At 48.8% G+C, this 23687-nt stretch overlaps 1 protein-coding gene and 1 long non-coding RNA gene across 6 annotated transcripts; both read left to right on the top strand.

The window, feature by feature from the left end:
* Nucleotides 1-864: 864 nt before the first annotated feature.
* Nucleotides 865-7099, top strand: LOC140419404 (uncharacterized). Of its 2 annotated transcripts, none has more exons than XR_011945762.1 (2): nt 865-1061; nt 5087-7099. It is a non-coding gene; the product is annotated as an uncharacterized lncRNA (long non-coding RNA). The 2 variants fall into 2 exon arrangements; XR_011945761.1 differs by having other exon boundaries at nt 865-1002.
* Nucleotides 7100-14325: 7226 nt separating this feature from the next.
* Nucleotides 14326-23470, top strand: LOC140419405 (uncharacterized). 4 transcript variants are annotated; one of them, XM_072503282.1, is made up of 4 exons: nt 14337-14448; nt 14566-14623; nt 14970-15027; nt 19891-23470. In XM_072503282.1, the coding sequence occupies exon 4, from the start codon at nt 20232-20234 to the stop codon at nt 20964-20966; it is 735 nt and encodes a 244-aa protein (XP_072359383.1). In that variant the 5' UTR covers nt 14337-14448; nt 14566-14623; nt 14970-15027; nt 19891-20231; the 3' UTR covers nt 20967-23470. The 4 variants fall into 4 exon arrangements, with proteins under 4 accessions (XP_072359386.1, XP_072359384.1, XP_072359383.1 ...); XM_072503283.1 differs by lacking the exon at nt 14566-14623 and having other exon boundaries at nt 14333-14448; XM_072503284.1 differs by lacking the exon at nt 14970-15027.
* The last annotated feature ends 217 nt before the right edge of the window (nt 23471-23687 follow it).

Raw genomic sequence — 23687 nt, forward strand, 5'->3', positions numbered from 1 at the left:
GATAAGCGTGAGTGAGCATCGTAAACTGCTATTGTGTCGCGGTGTTCTGGGTCTGAGTTTTAACCCTGCAGTTAATAGTCAGGGATGCAGTATAATAAACCCTGAACAAAGCAAATGTGTGTGTGAGAAGCATCAGGAACCAGCTGAACCAGCAGAGCTGAATGTCTCCCACTGCAGCCACAGTACTGTACTTATTCCAGCTTCCAAGGCCACCTGAGAACCAACCTCCTGGCTATCACCTACAAGAAGCTTCAGAGACTCATGAGAATTATTTGTTTCTAAAAACGCTTCACTCCAACTAAAGGACCTGCTCAACAAGAAGACGACTGGCCTGCAGAGATATAAAGACTGCAGTCTCCATTCCATTTTCATCATTACAGCTTCAACTTGATCTGTACCTAATTTCTGTGTATGTGTCAGTGAGTGTGAAAGAGACGAGAGACTGAGATGTTCAAACATCCAGGGAAATTGTGTGACAATAAATAACCACCTTCAGTTTAAAAGTCACCAGTAAGCCTGCTGCTGAAATGTATTTTAAATAAAGAAAGATCACCCAGAGGGTAAGAAAATATCACACAAACATCCTGATAATGGAGTGGAAAGGAGCACGAATTATAATCAAACGCTGTATAACCCCTTCAGGTAGCTATAGAGAGGCTGCAGTCTCTCACACTGAATGTCTACATGCTCCACGGGACCCCCAGGCCACAAACATCAGCTTCAGCCCAGGCGTGGGTGAAACTTTTTATAAACAATTCTCCCGGCACTAGGACCCAGTTGGGATCAGAAACCTTGTGTCCCCCCCACCCCGCCACCCACCCCCAATAAGCTGTTGCGTCACCAAGAAGCCAGCGCATGCGCTCTGCTTCCCCAAGATGGCGGCTGTGAACCAGGGCCTGGTCCCGGGAGAGAGCTGACCGGCGGTGATGTGACCTGAGGATCACCACACCTCAGGCAAGGGGCCAGGTTGGGAAGGTGGTGCCTTCAGGAATAACTGGGAAGGTGATGTTTGGTCAGTTGCTGCAGTCTGTGTAGTGAAGGTGCTGTCACAGTGGTGTGAGGTGAGGAAGTACAGGATTATCACCCAGCAATCATCAATTAAGGGGAATGTAAATCCAGCTCAGGCTGCTTTCAGATTGGAAAAGGAGCTAAGGTGTGTCCTCAGAGCTGGTGGTGAAAGCTGCAGCTGGTGAAAGAGTGGCTAAGGTAAATATTGGTCCTTTAGAGGATGAGAAGGGAGATTTAATAATGGGAGATGAGGAAATGGCTGAGGAACTAAACAGGTTTTTTGGGTCGGTCTTCACAGTGGAAGAGACAAATAACATGCCAGTGACTGATGGAAATGAGGTTATGACAGGTGTGGACCTTGAGAGGATTGTTTTCACCAAGGAGGTCGTGATGGGCAAGCTAATGCGGCTAAAGGTAGCCAAGTCTCCTGGACCTGATGGAATGCATCCCAGAGTGCTAAAAGAGATGGCTAGGGAAATTGCAAATGCACTAGTGATAATTTACCAAATTCACTAGACTCTGGGGTGGTCCCGGCAGATTCGAAATTAGCAAACGTGACACCACTGCTTAAAAAGGAGGTAGGCAGAAAGCAGGTAATTATAGGTCAGTGAGCTTAACTTCGGTAGTAGGGAAGATGCTGGAATCTATCATCAAGGAAGAAATGGCGAGGCACCTGGATGGAAATTGTCCCATTGGGCAGACGCAGCATGGGTTCATAAAGGGCAGGTCGTGCCTAACTAATTTAGTTGAATTGTTTGAGGACATTAACAGCGCGGTAGATAATGGGGAGCCAATGGATGTGGTATATCTGGATTTCCAGAAAGCCTTTGACAAGGTGCCACACAAAAGGTTGTTGCACAAGATAAAGATGCATGGCATTAAGGGGAAAGTAGTAGCATGGATAGAGGATTGGTTAATTAATAGAAAGCAAAGAGTGGGGATTAATGGGTGTTTCTCTGGTTGGCAATCAGTAGCTAGTGGTGTCCCTCAGGGATCAGTGTTGGGCCCACAACTGTTCACAATTTACATAGATGATTTGGAGTTGGGGACCAACGGCAATGTGTCCAAGTTTGCAGACGACACTAGGATAAGTGGTAAAGCAAAAAGTGCAGAGGATACTGGAAGTCTGCAGAGGGATTTGGATAGGCTAAGTGAATGGGCTAGGGTCTGGCAGATGGATTACAATGTTGACAAATGTGAGGTTATCCATTTTGGTAGGAATAACAGCAAAAGGGATTATTATTTAAATGATAAAATATTAAAACATGCTGCTGTGCAGAGAGACCTGGGTGTGCTAGTGCATGAGTCGCAAAAAGTTGGTTTTCAGGTGCAACAGGTGATTAAGAAGGCAAATGGAATTTTGTCCTTCATTGCTAGAGGGATGGAGTTTAAGACTAGGAAGGTGCTGCTGCAATTGTATAAGGTGTTAGTGTGGCCACACCTGGAGTATTGTGTTTAGTTTTGGTCTCCTTAGTTGAGAAAGGACGTACTGGCACTGGAGGGTGTGCAAAGGAGATTCACTAGGTTAATCCCAGAGCTGAAGGGGTTGGATTACGAGGAGAGGTTGAGTAGACTGGGACTGTACTCGTTGGAATTTAGAAGGATGAGGGGGGATCTTATAGAAACATATAAGATTATGAGATAGGATAGATGCGGGCAGGTTGTTTCCACTGGTGGGTGAAAGCAGAACTAGGGGGTATATCCTCAAAATAAGGGGAAGTAGATTTAGGACTGAGTTTAGGAGGACCTTCTTCACCCAAAGGGTTGTGAATCTATGGAATTCCTTGCCCAGTGAAGCAGTAGAGGCTCCTTCATTCAATGTTTTTAAGATAAAGATAGATAGTTTTTTTGAAGAATAAAGTGATTAAGGGTTCTGGTGTTCGGGCCGGAAAGTGGGGCTGAGTCCACAAAAGATCAGCCATGATCTCATTGAATGGTGGAGCAGGCTCGAGGGGCCAGATGGCCTACTCCTGCTCCTAGTTCTTATGTTCTTATGAATGTTGTGGATTTGGCAGTTTCTCTATAATGTCATTCCCTCCCTCCCTCTACCACTTCTATCTTTAGAGTCAGAGAGTTTTACAGCACGGAAAGAGGCCCTTCAGCCCATTCATAATAATCTTTATTATTGTCACAAGTGGGCTGACATTAACACTGCAATTAAGTTATTGTGAAAATCCCCGAGTCACCACACTCCGGCGCCTGTTCGGGCACACTGAATGTCCAATTCCTCCCACAAACACGTCTTTTGGGACTTGTGGAAGTCCTCCAACCACTGGGAGGAGACCGGAGCACCCGGAGGAAACCCACATAGTCACAGGGAGAATGTGCAGACTCTGCACAGACAGACTGGGAATTGAACCTGGGTCCCTTACGCTGTGAAGCAACAGTGTTAGCCACTGTGCTACCGTGGCACCCAACATGGCAGCCAGTCCTCGAATAACCTAACGGGAGCCTTAGCCTCCACACCTTCTGACAGGCCGACGACTCGTATGTTCTTTCTCCGACCCTCGGTCCTCCAAGTCCTCCAGGACCTCCGAAAGCCACTTGGTTGGTCTTCAAAGGATTGCATTTTGACAGAGGCATCTTGCTGAACGTTCAGGATTCTCTCCTCCGCTTCATCAAGTCTCTTTATTTTTCTTTTAAAAAAAAAAATTTTGAATACCCAATTCATTTTTTCCAATTAAGGGGCAATTTAGTGTGGCCAATCCACCTCGCCTGCACATCTTTGGGTTGTGGATGCGAAATCCACGCAAACACGGGGAGAATGTGCAAACTCCACACGGACAGTGACCCAGAGCTGGGATAGAACCTGGGACCTCGGCGCCGTGAGGCAGCAGTGCTATCCACTGCGCCGCCCAGATCATCGAGCCTCTTCATGGTGTTTTGCCGCTGGTCCTCATGAGCTCACAGATATTGAGTCAGCACACTCCGCCTCTGGTCAGTACCATGGATAATGCCGGCAGTCATCATTTTCGCCGCCTCCATGAGAGCCCCGGAGAGCGCGGGGTCGAGAGACCTCCCGAGGGTCAGGCCGCTATGTTGAAAAGGTGGCCCCACCCCCACCGAATCCACCTGCGCTGTTTTGTCAACAGATTTCTTCACTTCATTTGGCATAATCCTACCAAACTGAACCCTGACGTCTTCCAGGGACATGATAACAATATTAATTCAAAGATCAGATTATAGGTGAGTGGCACCAAAACCTGCGGAAAAGCAGCTCCTCCCGCACCACATGCCCGATGCCCTGGCAGAGACAGATTTCTGATCGATGAACGTGCCGAGGGTTATGGGGAACTGGCAGGTGCATGGAGAGAAAGCTGAGATGAGGAGGGATTTATTTTCTCGAGGATGTGGTGAAGCTTTGAAATTCTGTACCCCAGAAGATTTACAGTGCAGAAGGAGTCCATTCGGCCCGTCGAGTCTGCACCGCCCTTGGAAAGAGCACCCTACTTAAGCCCAAGCTTCCACCCGATCCCCGTAACCCAGTAACACCACCTAACCTTTTTGGACACTAAGGGCAATTTAGCATGGCCAATCGACCTAACCTGCACATCTTTGGACTGTGGGAGGAAACCGGAGCACCTGGAGGAAACCCACGCACACACGGGGAGAACGTGCAGACTCCGCACAGACAGTGAACCAAGCTGGGAATCGAACCTGGGACCCTGGAGCTGTGAAGCAATTGTGCCAACCACTGTGCTACCCAACTGTGCTAACCATTGTGAAATGAGGGATAATGTGGGAAAACGGTGCTGAGGTAGATCAGCCAATGATCCCATTGAATGGTTCAGGCTCAATGGGCCGAATGGCCGACTGCAGCTCATATTTGTTGTGATCTCCTGGACAGGAAGCTGTGAGCTTGGATCTGTCAATCAGCCTGAATCAGCACCTTCAGGAGAATAGGGAGGGTGAATATTAGATACAGCAGAGTGAGAATAGAGGGAGAGTGTGTGGGATGGAGATTTACAGCTTTTGGGGAATAAGAGAGAGGAAAAGATGTGACATAGAAACTAGAATTGTCTGTTCTGAGTTTCTATCCTGTACTGACAGTGATGAATTTTGTAAATTGTTTTTACAGGATATTAGACGAGGAGGAATTACAGACCGATATCTCAGGCGTTACGTCTCACTCTGACAGAGTCACTCGATTCCCTGGATCCTGAATATCATCAGCCTTTGAACCTAGAAGGAGAAATGTTTGCCCGAACTGTCAGCTAAAGATATCAAACATCAGTGTGACTGGAAAAGCCCCGAGACCCACACAACACACACCCGAGTGAGAGTGTTCCAGTGAACTGACTGTGGAAACATCAGTGTGACTGGAAAAGCACCGAGACCCACACAACACACACCCGAGTGAGAGTGTTCCAGTGAACTGACTGTGGAAAGAGCTTCAACCAGTTACACAGCCTGAAAAACATAACAATATTCAGAGTGGGGAGAGACCGTACACGTGTTGTGTCTCTGGACGAGGCTTCAACTGATTGTCCCGCCTAGAGAGACACGAAGAGACCCAAAACATGGAGAAACCGTGGAAATGTGGGGACTGTGGGAAGGGATTCAAAGCCCCGTCAAAGGTGGAAACTCATCGACGTAGTCACACTGGAGAGAGGCCATTCACCTGCTCTCAGTGTGGGAAGGGATTCACTCAGTTATCCACCCTGCGGAGACACCAGCGAGTTCACACTGGGGTGAGGCCGTTCTCCTGCTCTCAGTGTGGGAAGGGATTCACTCAGTTATCCACCCTGCGGAGACACCAGCGAGTTCACACTGGGGAGAGGCCATTCATCTGCTCTCAGTGTGGGAAAGGATTCAGTGATTCATCCAACCTGCGGACACACCAGCGAGTTCACACTGGGGAGACGCCATTCACCTGCTCTCAGTGTGGGAAAGGATTTACTCGAGTATCCAAACTACAGACACATCAGCGAGTTCACACTGGGGAGAGGCCATTCACCTGCTCTCAGTGTGGGAAAGGATTCAGTGATTCATCCAACCTGCGGACACACCAGCGAGTTCACACTGGGGAGACGCCATTCACCTGCTCTCAGTGTGGGAAAGGATTTACTCGAGTATCCAAACTACAGACACATCAGCGAGTTCACACTGGGGAGAGGCCATTCACCTGCTCTCAGTGTGGGAAGGGATTCAGTGATTCATCCAACCTGCAGTCACACCACCGGGTTCACACTGGGGAGAGGCCATTCACCTGCTCTGTGTGGGAAGGGATTTACTCAATTACCCAACCTGCAGTCACACCACCGGGTTCACACTGGGGAGAGGCCATTCACCTGCTCTCAGTGTGGGAAGGGATTCAGTGATTCATCCAACCTGCAGTCACACCACCGGGTTCACACTGGGGAGAGGCCATTCACCTGCTCTCAGTGTGGGAAGGGATTTACTCAATTATCCACCATGCAGAGACACCAGCGAGTTCACACTGGGGAGAGGCCATTCACATGCTCCCAATGTGGGAAGGGATTTATTGATTCATCCAACCTGCGGAAACATCAGCGAGTTCACACTGGGGAGAGGCCATCCATGTGCTCTTAGTGTGGGAAAGGATTTACTCAATTACCTCACCTGCGGAGACAGCAGGGAGTTCACACTCAGAGCAGCCGTCTCGAAGGTCAACCCACGGAAAGCCACTGGCCCGGATGGGGTACCTGGATGAGCACTTCAACCTCTCTTTACAATAATCTGAGGTCCCTATCTGCTTCAAGAAGACGAGCATCATCCCTGTACCACAACAAAGCAAAGCAGCGTGCCGAAATGACTATTGTCCAGTGGCTCTGACATCCATCATGATGAAGTGCTTCGAAAGGTTAGTCATGGCACGAATCAACTCCAGCCTCCCGGATTGTCTTGATCCACGACAGTTCGCCTACCGCTACAACAGGTCCACAGCAGACGCCATCTCCATGGCCCTGCACTCTACCCTGGAACACCTAGATAACAAAGGCACCTATGTCAGACTCCTTTTTTAAAAAAAAATATGTTTTATTGAAATTTCTTCGATCAAACATTTTTTCCCCTTACAGAACAAACATAACAGTAAAGAAAGTTTAACAATAAACAAATGGCTAATCAACATGGTAATCTAATCATTTAACATAAACTAAAACTTCCACCCCCCACCCCACCCCCTCCCCCCTGGGTTGCTGCTGCTGGTCATCTGTCTTCCCTCTAACGTTCCCCTAGGTAGTCGAGGAATGGCTGCCACCGCCTGGTGAACCCTTGAGCCGATCCTCTCAGGGCAAACTTTATCCGCTCCAATTTTATGAACCCCGCCATATCGTTTACCCAGGCCTCCAGTCCGGGGGGTTTTGCCTCCTTCCACACGAGTAGAATCCTACACCGGGCTACTAGGGACGCAAAGGCCACAACGTCGGCCTCTTTCGCCTCCTGCACTCCCGGCTCTTCCGCAACTCCAAATAGAGCTAGCCCCCAGCCTGGTTTGACCCGGGCCTTCACCACCTTAGAAATCACTCCCGTCACTCCCTTCCAATACCCCTCCAGTGCCGGGCACGACCAAAACAAATGTGCGTGGTTTGCCGGGCTTCCGCCGCACCTCCCACACTTGTCCTCCACTCCAAAGAATCTGCTCAGTCTTGCTCCCGTTATGTGTGCTCTATGTAGCACATTAAATTGAATCAGGCTAAGCCTGGCGCATGAGGAAGAGGAATTTACCCTGCTTAGGGCATCAGCCCACATACCCTCCTCTATCTCCTCCCCTAGCTCTTCTTCCCACTTTCCTTTTAGTTCGCCCACCAACTCCTCCCCCTCTTCCCTCATCTCTCGGTATATCTCTGACACCTTGCCATCTCCGACCCACACCCCCGAAAGCACTCTGTCCTGAATCCCCTGTACCGGGAGCAGCGGAAATTCCCTCACCTGTTGTCTAGTGAACGCCCTCACCTGCATATATCTAAGGAAGTTTCCCCGGGGCAACTTATACTTTTCCTCCAATGCTCCCAAACGTCCCATCTATAAATAAATCTCCCACCCTCCTAATTCCCAACTGGTGCCAGCTCAGAACTCCTCCATCCATTCTTCCTGGGGCAAACCTATGGTTGTTCCTGATTGGGGACCCCACCAGTGCTCCCCGCACACCTCTCTGTCGCCTCCATTGTCCCCAGATATTCAATGTTGCCGCCACCACCGAGTTCGTGGTAAACCTTTTTGGTGAGAACGGTAGCGGCGCCGTCACCAGCGCCTCTAAGCTCGTCCCTTTACAGGACTTTCTCTCCAGTCTTTTCCACGCCGCTCCCTCTCCCTCCATCATCCATTTACGAATCATCGCCACATTGGCGGCCCAATAGTAGTCGCCCAATTTCGGTAGCGCCAATCCTCCTCTGTCCCTGCTACGTTGTAGGAACCCCCCTCCTTACCCTCGGGACATTCCCTGCCCACACGAAGCTCGTGATGCTCCTGTCTATTTTTTTGAAAAAGGTCTTAGTGATTAGTATAGGGAGACATTGAAATACAAATAAGAACCTCGGGAGGACCATCATCTTAATTGCCTGCACTCTGCCCGCCAACGACAGAGGCTGCATGTCCCACCTCTTGAAGTCCTCCTCCATTTGTTCTACCAATCGTGTCAGATTAAGTCTGTGCAAGGTTCCCCAGCTCCTAGCGATCTGAATCCCCAGGTATCGGATGTTTCTTTCCACTTTCCTTAGAGGCAGGCCTTCTATCTCTCTACTCTGGTCCCCTGGGTGTATCACAAATAGTTCACTCTTCCCCATGTTAAGCCTATATCCCGAGAAATCTCCGAACTTCCTCAACATCCGCATAACCTCTATCATCCCCCCCGCTGGGTCCGACACATACAACAGTAGGTCATCCGCGTATAGCGAGACTCGGTGTTCTTCTCCCCCTCTAATCACCCCTCTCCATTTCCTGGAGTCTCTCAACGCCATGGCCAGAGGTTCAATTGCCAACGCGAACAGCAGTGGAGACAGCGGGCATCCCTGTCTTGTTCCCCTATATAATCGGAAATACTCCGATCTTTGCCGACCCGTGACTACACTTGCCGTTGGGGCCCCATAGAGAAGTTTGACCCAGCTAATAAACCCGTTCTCGAACCCAAACCTCCTTAACACCTCCCATAAATACTCCCACTCCACCCTATCAAATGCCTTCTCTGCATCCATTGCCACCACTATCTCTGCCTCCCCCTCCACTGGGGGCATCATTATCACCCCTAATAGTCGTCGCACGTTAACATTCAGTTGTCTCCCTTTTACAAACCCTGTCTGGTCCACCTCCGCCTTTCTGGTGGTCAGGAGGTCAAACTCCGTCTAGAGTCGTCCCCTCTCCCTGTACAGTCCCTCCTCCGGGGTCTCTGCAAATTCCCTATCCACCCTTAAAATCTCCCCTGGTAATCTTTCCCTTTCCTTGGCCTCTGTTTTCCCTTTGTGGGCCCCAATGGAGATCAGCTCTCCTCTGACCACCGCTTTTAGTGCTTCCCATACCACTCCCACACGGACCTCCCCGTCGTCATTGACCTCCAGGTATCTCTCAATACACCCCCGCACTCTTCCACACACTCCCTCGTCCGCCATCAATCCCACATCTAATCGCCAGAGTGCTCGCTGCTCCCTTTCCTCTCCTAGTTCCAGGTCCACCCAGTGTGGGGCATGGTCCGAAACCGCTATGGCTGAATACTCAGCTTCATCCACCCTTGAGATCAACGACCTTCCCAAAACAAAAAAATCTATCCGGGAGTACACTTTATGGACATGGGAGAAGAGGGAGAACTCCCTGGCCCTCGGTCTAAGAAATCGCCATGGATCCACTCCCCCCATTTGGTCCATAAACCCCTTGAGCACCTTGGCCGCTGCCGGCCTTCTTCCGGTCTTTGAGCTGGATCTATCTAGCCCTGGGTCCAGCACGGTATTGAAGTCCTCTCCCAATATCAAGTTTCCTACCTCCAGGTCCGGTATACGACCCAGCATCCGTCTCATAAATCCCGCATCGTCCCAATTCGGGGCATATACATTAACCAACACGACCTCCATTCCCTCCAGCCTGACACTCACCATTACATATCTACCTCCGCTATCTGCTATGATGTTCTTTGCTTCAAATGCTACCCGTTTCCCCACCAATATGGCCACCCCTCTATTCTTTGCATCTAGTCCTGAGTGGAACACCTGTCCCACCCATCCTTTCCTTAACCTAACTTGGTCCGCCACCTTCAGGTGCGTCTCTTGGAGCATAGCCACGTCTGCCCTTAGTCCTTTCAAATGCGCGAGCGCTCGGGCCCTTTTAATCGGTCCGTTCAGGCCTCTCACGTTCCACGTGACCAGCCTCACTAGGGGGCTACCTGCCCCCCTCCCGTGTCGACTAGCCATCACCTTCTCTAGGCCAGTCCCGTGTCCCGCCTCCGCGCTCCCACTCGCGCCCCAGGCGTCGCATACCATCCCCGTCCACCCACTCTTTAGCCATTTCCTTTTTGATTTCCGCAGCAGCAACCCAGTTGTGTCCCCCCCCCCCCCATGCTAGATCCCTTTCTAACGGGATTGCTCCCCCCATATTACTTCCGCAAGTCAGCTGACTTCAACTGACCCCGGCTACTCCTGCTCACTCCTTGACCCCCCCGTGTGGGGAACTCCCATCTGCCTTGCACCTGTCTTCCAGCCGTAATCTTTCTGGCGCGGGAACATCCCTTTATCTGACCCGCCCCTTGTGGCGCAGCTCCCTTTCCTCTCCCCCTCCCATTCCTCATTCTCCGCCTATGTCCCTTCTTTCCCCCCTCACCGGCGCCCACATTTCCTATGTCTCCCCCCATCCCAATTTACTTCTCGATTTACATCAACCATAACAATAACAATAACATTCCCTGCAGTATCAGTCCCTCAGTTCCGATCCAATTTCTCCTCTTTAATAAAGGTCCATGCTTCTTCCACCGTATCGAAATAATGGTGTCTCTCCTGGTACGTGACCCATAGTCGTGCCGGCTGCAGCATCCCGAACTTCACCTTCTTTTTGTGTAACACCTCCTTGGCTCGGTTAAAACTCGCCCTCCTTCTCGCCACCTCCGCACTCCAATCCTGGTACACCCGTATCACTGCATTCTCCCATCTGCTACTCCGCACCTTTTTAGCCCATCTCAGGACCTCTTCTCTATCTTTAAGGCGGTGAAATTGCACGATTGTCGCCCTGGGTGGTTCTCCCGCTTTTGGTCTTCTCGCCGGGATCCGATGTGCCCACTCCACCTCCAAGGTGCCCGCAGGGGCCTCAGCACCCATCAATGAGCTTAGCATCGTACTTACATAAGCTCCACAGTCCGCTCCTTCCATTCCCTCAGGGAGACCCAGTATCCGAAGGTTCTTCCTTCGCGCTCTGTTTTCTAGGGCCTCGATCCTTTCAATACACTTTTTATGGAGTGCCTCGTGCGTCTGTGTTTTGACCGCCAGGCCCAGGATCTCGTCCTCATTATCCGTCACCTTCTGCTCCACCACACGGAGCTCTGTCTCCTGGGTCCTTTGTGCCTCCTTGAGCCCCTCAATTGCCTGTAGCATCGGGGTCAGCACCTGCCTCTTTAGTAGCTCCACACACCGTCTCAAGAATTCGTCTTGCTCGGGCCCCCATGTCGCCTGGGCTTTCTCCGCTGCCATCTTGTGTCTTCTCCCTTTCTGTCCCTATCGTCGAGGATTCCTCGCGCTGCAGCCGCCGCCGCCGATATTTTCCTCCTTCGTTGGGGGGGGGACTCCCTACTCACTCACCCCACACCGGGTTGCGTCGCCCAAAAATTTCCCGTTGGGGCTCTTAAAAGAGCCCGAAGGTCCGTCGGAGCTGGAGCCGCCGAAACGTGCGGCTAGCAAGGCATCGCCGCAACCGGAAGTCCAATTGCTTTAAAATCACCAATGACTTGGATTCCCTTTTGGGGTAAACTCTTGACTCCTGGACTAAAATCTAGCAGTTTCCAGCATTCATCACGAAATGAAATGAAAATCGCTTATTGTCACAAGTAGGCTTCAATGAAGTTACTGTGAAAAGCCCCTAGTCGCCACATTCTGGCGCCTCTTCGGGGAGGCTGGTACGGGAATTAATCTTGTTGACTCTAAACACAGTTGTAAAGGAGTCTTCTGTCTGTATCTCAGAGCTCTGAACCATGGAAGAGAGTGACTGGGGCATGTTTCTTACACACCTCAGGGTTAACCCACACATTCAGTCCTGGATCTGATTGACAGCAGCAAAAACAGCCAAATCCAATCCCTGGAGACACTCATGAAGTCGCTGGTGTCTCAGCATAAGTTGTAAGTCAGTGAATCCATTCCCGCACTCGGGGCAGGTGAACGATCTCTCTCCAGTGTGAACTCACTGGTGTATCATCAGCTCATTGCTGCTTCTAAAGCTCTGCTCACTGGCAAAACATTTAAAAGGTTTTATATCAGAGTGAATTTGTTGGTGTTTCAGCAGGTTGTATGACTGAGTGAATCCCTTCCCACACACAGAGCAGGTGAACGGTCTCTCCCCAGTGTGAATTCGCTGATGCATCACTAGGCCATTGCTGCTTCGAAAGCTCTGCTCACAGGCAAAACATTTAAAAGGTTTTATATCAGAGTGAATTTGTTGGTGTTTCAGTAGGTGATAAGACTGAATGAATCCCTTCCCACACTTGGGGCAGGTAAACGGTCTCTCCCCAGTGTGAATTCGCTGATGTACAGTAAGCTCAGATGATCGCCTGAAGCCAGTCCTGCAGTGAGAGCACCTGAACGGTCTCTCGTCAGTGTGAACACGTTGATGACAGGTCACTTCCCCGGATGTTTTAAAGCACTTCCCACAGTCTGGACATTTAAAAGGTCTTTTGTCGGTGTGAACTCGCTGATGTTTCTGCAGGTTAGATGTAGCAGGGAATCCCTTTCCACACAAGGAGCAGGTGAATGGCTTCTCCTCACTGTGAATGAGTTGGTGTCTCAACAGATACTTTTTACTTTTAAATTTCTTCTCACAGTCAGAACATTTGAAAGGTGTCTGATCAGTGTGAACATACTGGTGTGTCAGCAGGCTGGATGACTGAGTGAATCCCTTCCCACAGGTGGAGCAGGTGAATGGCCTCTCCCCAGTGTGACTGCGTCGATGCATTTCCAGTTCAGAAGGGTAACTGAATCCCTTCCAACAGTCCCCACATTTCCACGGTTTCTCCATGCTGCCGGTGCCCTTGTGTCTCTCCAGGTTGAATGACAAGTTGAACTCTCGTCCACACACAGAACACATGGACGGTTTCTCCCCACTGTGAATGGTGTGATGGTTTTTCTGTCTATGTAATTGGTTAAAACTCTTTCCAGTCTGTTCACTGGAACACTCACTGTCTGTGTGGGTCTCTGTGCTTTTCCAATCACATGGATGTTTGAAATCTTTTCCCACAAACTGAACAGACAAACATTACTCCTTCCACATTCAAAGACTGTGATATTCAGGTTCTAAAGAATTGAGTGACTCTGTCAGATCTTGATGTTTGGTTTGAGTTTTCTGTCAGCCAATCTTCCGCTTCTAATATCCTGTAAAAGGAGTTTACAAAAGTCATCACTGTCAGTCCAGGATAGAAATTCTGAACAGGCAATTCTAGTTCCTCTGGAACATTTTTCCCTCTCTTGTTCCCCCAAAGCTGTAAATCCCTGTCCCACACACTCTCCCTCCTCCCTGGGCTGAAATGCAAACCCATCTCACCATCTGCACCATTTCTTTCCTCCACTCCCAGTTTTCTCCCTCCCTCTCCTCTGCCTGGGTTCAGTTCTCCAGCTCCTGTCTGCAGATTGACAGTAAAACCAATGGGTCTTATTGGGGGATTGGGGCCTCCACTCACCCGCCTGAGTCCAGCTTCAACTTGCACTGCGCATGCTCCAGCTCACAATGGCTGGGGAGTGATTGACGGCGGGTCCCGACCAATAAGAAGAAGGTAATCTGGGTCTGGATTTTCCCTGCAAACGGCCACCATCTTGGGAAAGGAAGTTGGGTCTTTTGTTGTTGGAACGGAGCGCTGGGACGGCCATCTTAGTATGGGAAGAAGTAGTGGGCGGGACTTCCTCCCCTGTGACAGGCCCGGGCAACCGGCGACCACCACCACCTTGGGAATGGAAGTCGGGTTTTTTGTTCCTGGCGTGGAGCGCTGGGACAGCCATCTTGGTTAGGGAAGAGTGAGTGGGCGGGGCTTCACCCCGATGACAGCCCGGGGCAACCGCCTCCATCTTGGGAATGGAAGTCGAGTCTTTTGTCCTTGGAGCGGAGCGCTTGGGCGGCCATCTTGGTTAGGGAAGAGGGAGTGGGCGGGACTTCCTGCCCGGTGACAACTCCCGGGTCACCCGGCGGCCGCCGCCATCTTTTGGCGGGGATTCTCTATCCGGGTCTTTAGTGAAGGACACTGAGCTGAAGCTGAGGTTGGAAAGTGTTCAGAGGAAGGTCTGAAATCAGATTTACAGCCAGATATCTGTAAGAACCACAAAGTTCACATTCAGTATGTTTGGCAAATGAAATCACAATGCTGCAAACACTCAGTTCTGAAGAATCAGATTCGATTGGAAATGTTAACTCTCTTTCTCTTCACAGAAGCTGCCAAACCTGCTGAGGATTTCCACAACGTTCTGTTTTCACTTCACATTTCCAGGTTCCGCAGAGTTTTACTCAAATTATTATGTTTTTGAAATTTTGTTACATAACCAGTTAAGAGTAAAATAATTGTCACCATTTAAATGTCCAAATCAGTGATATTTATTTGTTTAACTGAGACTGGGCTGTTCAGGAGCAATGTCAGAAATCACTTCACAAAATATAGTGAAATCTGGAATTCTGTTCAGATTCTGTCAATAGAAACTAAAAACTGAGATTCATAGATTCGAGAGTATTAATGGTTATAGAATCAAGGGAGATGAATGTAGTTAACAAACAGATCTGACATTTGCAAACTGGAGCTTAATGTCTGAGGTTGAACTGATTCTGGTTTTGTTTTGAAGGTGGTGTCGGTTTCCTGTCCTGTCGATTATCTCCACACCTGCTGGTAATTTACCGGAGGTGAGATAATTTTTATTTGTGTCATGAGTAGGATTTCATTAACACTGCAGTGATTAACTATGTACCATTAACCATTCACCTGAGGAAGGAGCAGCGCTCCGAAAGCTAGTGACATTGAAACAAACCTGTTGGACTTTAACCTGGTGTGAAAAGACTTCGAACTGTGCTCACCCCAGTCCAACACCGGCATCTCCACATCGTGATTAACTATGATTAACACAAATTGATATCACTTGATTTTTATTCAGAATTTAATTTCTTATAACAAGGTTGGAGTTTATGAACACCATAATAATAATAACAATCTTTATTATTGTCACATTTGGCTTATATTAACACTGCAATGAAGTTACTGTGAAAATCCCCTAGTTGCCACACTCTGGCGCCTGTCCGGGTAAACTGAGGGAAAATTCAGAATGTCCAGTTCAACTTACAATTCAGCTCACGTCTTTTGGGACTTGTGGGAGACCCATGCAGACACGGGGAGAACGTGTGGACTCCGCACCATGACCCAAGTGGGAATCGAACCCAGGTCCCTGGTGCTGTGAAGCAACTGTGCTACCGTGAAGGGGCAGAGGGTTGGTGCAGTGGCACAGCCTTGTCTGATCCCAGTCTTCATTGAGATAGTGTCTGGGGTGTTTCCATTGATGAGGATCATGACTTGTGTGTCATCATTGTGCAGGCGGAGGATGGTGGCCAATTTCTGAGGACAGCCAATTTTGAAAAACTTACTGAATAAAACATCACTTTGACGGTGTAAAGCATTTTTGTGAGGTCAGAAAACACCAAGAACTGCGATTGGTGCTGTTCCTTGTATTTTGCTTGGGTTTGTCAAGTAGTGTAGATCATGTCTTTGGTGCCTCATGAAGGGAGAAAACCTAACTGTGACTCTGGAAGGAGCTCTTTGGCCACGAAGAGGAGACCATTGAGGAGGATCCTGGCAGTGATCTTCTCTGTGGCAGACAGCAGGGAGTCGCCTGTGCAGTTACCACAATCAGACTTGTCTCTCTTCTTGAATATAGTCACAGTGTCTCTGAGATCTCCGGCATGCATCCATCTGCCCAGGTGAGGAATATGAGACTGTGTAGCTATGCCAGGAGTGTAACCCCGCCATGCTTCAGAATTTCAGCAGGGATTAATTCTGCTCCAGAGGCCGTGTTGTTTTTCAGCTGTTGAATGGCTTTTTCACTCCGCTCCAGATCGGGGTACCACAGGGACTGAGCCGGACACGATATTGGGGAATGGATTTAAGGACGTTAAAGCCAAAGACAGAGTCTCGGTCGAGGGAATCTTCAGAATGTTCCCTCCAGTGAGCACTGACTGACTCTCTGTCCTTGATGAGTTCCCCTCCACACTTTGCTCTCAGTGGGGTGGGCCATTGACTGCTTAGGTCATCAATTGTATTGGCAGCGCTGGTGAAACCGTGCATGCCATTGCTTTCCATGAGCTGTGGGCTATCCCTCACTCTTTCTACCCTCTAAAGGCTTCAGAAACTTGGAAAACTTAGAGCAGGCACCTCAAAGGCACTGGAGCAGTACTACCAGCAGTGCCTTCACAAGATGCTCCAAATCCAGGGGCAAGGAGGGCGGTCCCACAGAGGAGAGGGAAAGGGAAAACTGGGAGTGGGGCAAAGAAAGTCGGGGGCAGAGGTGAGTGTAGTGGCCATCACTAAGGAGAAGGTGATGCGGACGCTGAAAGGTCTGAAGGTGGATAAATCACCCAGACCGGATGGACTACACCCCAGGGTACCGAAGGAGATAACTGCAGAGGTTGTGGAGACATTGGTGGTGATCCTTCAGGGATCACTGAAGTGAAGGGGTTCACAGACGACAGGGAAATGACTAATGTAATACCCCAGTTTAAGAAAGGCAAGAGGTAGAAGATGGGAAATTATAGGCCGGTTAGTCTGACTTTGGTTGTTGATAAGATTTTAGAGTCCATTATTAAAGATCAGATTACGGAGTTCTTGGACGTGCATGGTAAAATAGGACTGAGTCAGCATGGCTTCATCAAGGGGAGGTCATGCCTGACAAATCTGTTAGAATTCTTTGAAGAGGTAAAAAGAAAGTTAGACAATGGAGAGCCAGTGGATGTGATACATTTGGTTTCCAGAACTTTCGACAAGGTGCCGTACAACAGGCTGCTAAATAAAGATAAGAGCCCATGGTGTTCGGGGCAAGGTACTGGAATGGTTAGAGGATTAGCTGACTGGCAGAAGGCGGAGAGTGGGGACAAAGGGGTCTATTTCAGGACGGCAGCCGGTGATTATTGGTGTTCCACAGGGGCCACAACTATTCAATACATTAACGATCTGGAAGAAGGAACAGAGAGCACTGTTGCTAAGCTTGCAGATGATAGAAAGATGTGTAGAGGGACAGGTAGTGTTGAGGAAGCGGGGAGGCTGCAGAAGGACTTGGACAGGTTAGGAGAGTGGGCAAAGAAGTGGCAGATGTAATAGAATATGGTAAAGTGTGAGGTTATGCACTTTGGAAGGAAGAATAGAGACAGACTATTTTCTAAATGGGGAACGACTTCTTGTTAGGTGAATCGGACATTCTGAATTCTCCCTCTGTGTACCCGAATAGGCGCCAGACTGGCAACAAGGAGATTTTCAGAGTAACTTCATTGCAGTGTTAATGTAATCCTATTTGTTACACTAATAAAGATTATCATTATTATTAGCTGGAGCACTGTGTGCAGTTCTGGTCGCCACATTATAGGAAGGATGTGATTGCACTGGAGGGGGTGAAGAGGAGATTCACCAGGATGTTGCCTGGAATAGAATGTTTCAGTTCCGAAGCGAGGTTGGATAGGCTTGGGTTGTTTTCATTGGAGCAGAGAAGACTGAGAGGCGACCTGATCGAGGTGCACAAGGTTATGAGGGCCATGGTCAGGGTGGACAAGGACCCTCAGTTGAAGGGTCAGTCACAAGGGGACACAAGTTCATGGTGAGGGGCAAGATGTTCAGGGGGGTTTTGAGGAAAAACCTTTTTACCCAGAGGATGGTGGCCGTCTGGAATGCACTGCCTGGGAGGGTGGTAGAGGCGGGTTGCCTCACATCCATTAAAAAGTACCTGGATGAACATTTGGCATGTCGTAGCATTCAAGGCAATGGGCCACGTGCTGGCAAATGGGGTTAGGTCGGCAGGTCAGGTGTTTTTCGTGTGTCGGTGCAGATTTGATGGGCCTCTTCACTGCTGCTATTGATACAATGTTAGGTGGCATTGTAGACAGCCTAGATGTTGGTATTAAATTGCACGGAGATATTGACAGACGAGGTGAATGGGCAAATTTGCGGCAGATGGAATTCAATGTAATCAAGTGTGAGGTTATCCGTTTTGAACCAAAAAAGAATAAAACAGAGGACTTTCTAAATGGAAAGAGATTGAGTACAGTGGATGTCGAAGGTGCACAGATCCTTAAAATGCCACAAACAAGTGCAGAAAATAATCAAAAAGGAATGCTAGCAATTATATCTGGAGGATTGGAGTATAAAGTCACAGAGGTTATGCTGCAGTTATACAAAACCCTGGTAAGACCCAACTTGGAGAACTGTGAGCCATTCTGGGCACCACACCTTCGGGAGGATATTGTGGCCTTGGAGGGAGTGCAATATAGGTTTACTAAAACGATACGCCACGATACCTGGACTACGGGGGTTAGGTTACGATGAGAGATTATTGATTGATTGGTTTTATTTATTGTCACGTGTGCCGAGGTACAGTGAAAAGCATTGTTCTGCGTACAGTCCATAAAGATCGTTCCATACATGAAAGAAAACCCATAGGACCTACATAAATACACAGGTAAGGGGTGAGCATACAGAATGCATTACTACTCAGTAGAGAAGATGTGTGAAGAGATCAGTTCAGTCCATAAGAGGATCATTCAGGAGTCTGGTAACAGCGGGGAAGAAACTGTTGTTGAACCTGTTAGTGCGTGTTCTCAGACTTTTCTCTGATGGGAGAAGTTGGAAGAGAGAATACCCCGGATGGGAGGGGTCTTTGATTATGCTGCCCGCTTTCCCAAGGCAGAGGGAGGTGTAGATGGAGTCAGTGGATGGGAGGCAGGTTTGTGTGATGGACTGGGCTGTGTTCATGACGCTCTATAGGTTCTTACACTCTTGGACCAAGCAGTTGCCGTACCAGGCTGTGATATAGCCAGATGGGATGCTTTCTATGGTGCATCTGTAAAAGTTGGTAAGAGTAAATGTGGACATGCTGAATTTCCTTAGTTCCTGAGAAAGTATAGACACTGTTGTGCTTTCTTGGTCGTATGGTCGACGTGGGTGGACCAGGACAGATTGTTGGTGATGTGCACACTTAGGAATTTGAAGCTGTTAACCATGTCCACCTCGGCACCATCGATGCTGACAGGGGTGTGTACGATTGCTTCCTGAAGTCAATACCCAGCTCCTTAGTTTTTCTGACATTAAGGGAGAGATTGTTGTTGTTATGCCACTCCACTAGGTTCTCTATGTCCCTCCTGTAGATATTGAAGATGTCAAGGGATATGAGGGATAGTGTGGGAAAACGGCGCTCAGGTAGATCGACCGATGATCCCATTGAATGGTTCAGCAGGCTCGATGGGCCGAATGGCCGACTGCAGCTTTTCACTGTTGTGATCTCCTGGACAGGAAGCTGTGAGCTTGGGTCTGTCAATCAGCCTGAATCAGCACCTTCAGGAGAATGGAGAGGGTGAATATTAAATTCAGCAGAGTGAGAATGGAGGGAGTGTGTGGGATGGAGATTTACAGCTTTCTGAGAATAAGAGAGAGGAAACAATGGGACATAGAAACTAGAATTGTCTGTTCTGAGTTTCTATCCTGTACTGACTGATGAATTTTGTAAATTGTTTTTACAGGACATTAGACGAGGAGGAATTACAGACAGAAATCTCAAATGTTACGTCTCGATCTGACAGTCACTCGACTCGCTTTAACCTGAATATCATTGGCTTTTGAATCTAGAAGGAGAAATGGTTGCTCAAACTGTCAGCTTCTAAAGATTTCTAACATCTGTGTGACTGGAAAGCACTGAGACCCACACAACACACACCCGAGTGAGAGTGTTCCAGTGAACTGACTGTGGAAAGAGCTTTAACCAGTTACACAGCCTGAAAAACATAACATTCACAGAGGGAGAGACCATACCCGTGTTCTGAACTGATTGTCCAACCTGGAGAGTCACGAGAAGACCCAAAACATGGAGAAACAGTGGAAATGTGGGGACTGTGGGAAGGGATTCAGATTCCCATCTAAGCTGGAGATTCATCGACGCATTCACACTGGGGTGAGGCCATTCACCTGCTCTCAGTGTGGGAAAGGATTTAGTCAAGTATCCAACCTGCAGTCACACCAGCGAATTCACACTGGGGAGAAGCCATTCACCTGCTCTCAGTGTGGGAAAGGATTTATTCAAGTATCCAACCTGCGGAAACACCAGCGAGTTCACACTGGGGAGAGGCCATTCACCTGCTCTCAGTGTGGGAAAGGATTTACTCAAGGATCCAACCTGCAGTCACACCAGCGAGTTCACACCGGAGAGAGGCCGTTCACCTGCTCTCAGTGTGGGAAAGGATTTACTGAACTATCCAACCTACGGAAACACCAGCGACTTCACACTGGGGAGATGTCGTTCATCTGCTCTCGGTGTGGGGAGGGATTCAGTCAGTTATCCCACCTGCGGAAACATCGGCGAGTTCACACTGGGGAGAAGCCATTCACCTGCTCTCAGTGTGGGAAGGGGTTTACTCAAGCAACCAACCTGCAGTCACACCACCGGGTTCACACTGGAGAGAGACCATTCATCTGCTCTCAGTGTGGGAAAGGATTTAGTCAAGTATCCAACCTGCGGAGACACCAGCGAGTTCACACTGCGGAGAGGCCGTCCACTTCTCAATGTGAGACAGGATTGCATGTTTCATTGCACCTACTTTGACACCAACAATTTCACATTGATTACAGGGGTTGGATTCTGCTGTTATTGTTTCTGCCCTACATCCAGGACTGCATTTTGTTCATTCTGACAGGTGGTCAGTGGGGATGGTCGGAGGGTTTCTTTCTGCTGGACTGGCCGGTCTCACAACTTTGCCTCCAGTGGGCTGATGCTCTTTGAGCCTTGTTGCTAATACCTGGCTCCAAATTTCACAAGGATCACAGAGTGAAAGGGTGTTTGGAATTTTGAAGGTATTTAGTTCCTATTTCTGTTTGGAACCTCCCAAAGAATGCCATGGTGCCATGAAGATGGGCCCTGGTGGTTACCTTTTTTTTTGTTTAATTTACCTGGATCATGGTGCCAAGGACCCGGGTTCTATCCTGACTCCGGGTCACTGTTTCCACTGGAAATCCACTGGAACTCTATCCACAGAAGGCCATGGAGGCCAATTCACTGAGTGTGTTTAAGACAGAGATAGATAGGTTCTTGATTAATAAGGGGTTCAGGGGTTCTGGAGAAAAGGCAGAAGAATGGGGATGAGAAAATATCAGCCATGATTGAATGACAGAGCAGACTCAATGGACCGAGTGGCCTAATTCTGCTCCTATGTCTTATGGGTACACCCCGGCATCTGTTCGGGTGCACTGTGGGAGAATTCAGAATGTCCAATTCACCTAACAGCATGTCTTTGAGGAAACCGGAGCACCCAGAGGAAACCCACGCAGACACGGGGAGAACGTGCAGACTCCACACAGACAGTGTCCCAAGCCGGGAATCGAACCCAGGTCCCTGGGGCTGTGAAGCAACAGTGCTAACCACTGTGCTGCTTTAAATTTAAAGTGCCCAATTTTTTCCCCAATTATTGGCAATTTAGTGTGGCCAATCCACCTACCCTGCACATCTTTAGGTTGTGGGGGTGAAACCCACGCAGACACGGGGAGAATGTACAAACTCCACACGGACAGGGGCCGGGATTGAATCCGGGTCCTCGGCGACCTGAGAAAAAAGTGCTAACCTCTGTGCCGCCCGGAGCCTGATACGTTTTAAAATAGTTAGAGAGTAACAAACTAAGACACACATGAGGGGGTTCTTCCCTGGGGTGTAGGACAGGTGTGAGCTTTGTTCAGGGGGGCCAGTTAATCACTCACACGTGTTCTGGTCCTGCCCCAAGCTAGTTGGGTTCTGGGTCTCATTCTTTGAGACCATGTTGGAGATCGTTGTGGTTGAGCTGGAGCCGTGTCCACTGGAGCCGATCTTTGGGGTGTCAGACTGCCCAGAACTCCTTGAGGGAGGAGGGCTGACGTGTTGGCCATTTCCTTGTTCGTTGCTCAGAGGCGAGTCCTGCTTGGATGGAGGTCGGCGATACCGCCCAGGGTCTCAGCATGGTTGGGCGACCTGGCAGAAGTCGCATGGCGTAAGGTTGAACATGGGCAAGAAAACCTCCTGCTGATTACCACGTACCGGCCACCATCAGCTGATGTATCAGTACTCCTCTATGTTGAACACCACTTGGAGGAAGCACTGAGGGTGGCAAGAGCGCAGAATATGCTCTGGGTGGGGGACTTCAATGTCCATCACCAAGAGTGGCTCGGTAGTACCACCACAGACCAAGCTGGCCGGGCCCCACGCGTCATAGCCGCTAGGCTGCGGCAGGTGGCGAGGGAACCAACAAGTGGGAAAAGCATACTTGACCTCGTCCTCACCAATCTGCCTGCTGCAGATGCATCTGTCCGTGACAGTATCGGTAGAAGTGACCACCGCACAGTCCTTGTGGAGACAAAGTCCCGTCTTCACATTGAGGATACTCTCCATCGTGTTGTGTGGCACTACCACTGTGCTGAATGGGATGGACTTTGAACAGATCTAGAAACTCAAGACTGGGCATCCAGGAGGCGTTGTGGGCCATCAGCAGCAGCAGAGTTGTATTCAACCACAATCTGCAACCTCATGGCCCGGCACAGCCCCCACTCTACTGTGATGTTCCTTGTGTAGTTCTCCAAGATGGCTAAAAGTCGTAGTGTTGACAAAGAACATCAAGCTATGTATTTGAAACAAAACTAGTTTATTTTACACTATTCAAATGATTTGCACACTTTACTAAGTAACAGCTAATCAACCAACAGTATTAATTCTATGCTACAGAAATCTATAATATCTTTCTAATACAACTAACACATCTCAACCTTTCACTAACCTTCTCCCAGAACTGGAGATACCGGCTTATATATGACTACTCTGCTGCCATCTAGTGTTGAGATACATGAACATCATCTTGTTAACCCTTTACACTCCTTACATATCATTACAACACTAACCCAGGATTTTAACCCTTACTGCACCAAATACCTACAATACAATGTATCTGAAATACATTAATCACAGGGCTCATTGTCCCAAATGTCCAATCGATGTATAGAAATTCTGTAGAGTTCACACTGGGACAGGCACCTATCAATATGTTTTGAAAAATAAACTATTTGTGTTATGTTTTTGTCGTGGCTTCAAAAGCTTGGAACTCAGTTAATGAAAAGGGTACAAACTGACACACGGCCTTAACCTAATACAGAAATTACAAAGTCATTTCAGATATAAAATTTATACCAAGTGTGTATAAAATCAGTACATAAAGGTGATCAGTGTGTAAATGTTGAGAGAGCAAAATACACTGTAAAATACAGCATGACATTCAACGAATACATGTTTGTAAGTAATAGGAGTTAAAAT

Source organism: Scyliorhinus torazame, chromosome 5, assembly GCF_047496885.1.
Source record: "Scyliorhinus torazame isolate Kashiwa2021f chromosome 5, sScyTor2.1, whole genome shotgun sequence".
Classification (NCBI taxonomy): Eukaryota; Metazoa; Chordata; class Chondrichthyes; order Carcharhiniformes; family Scyliorhinidae; genus Scyliorhinus; species Scyliorhinus torazame.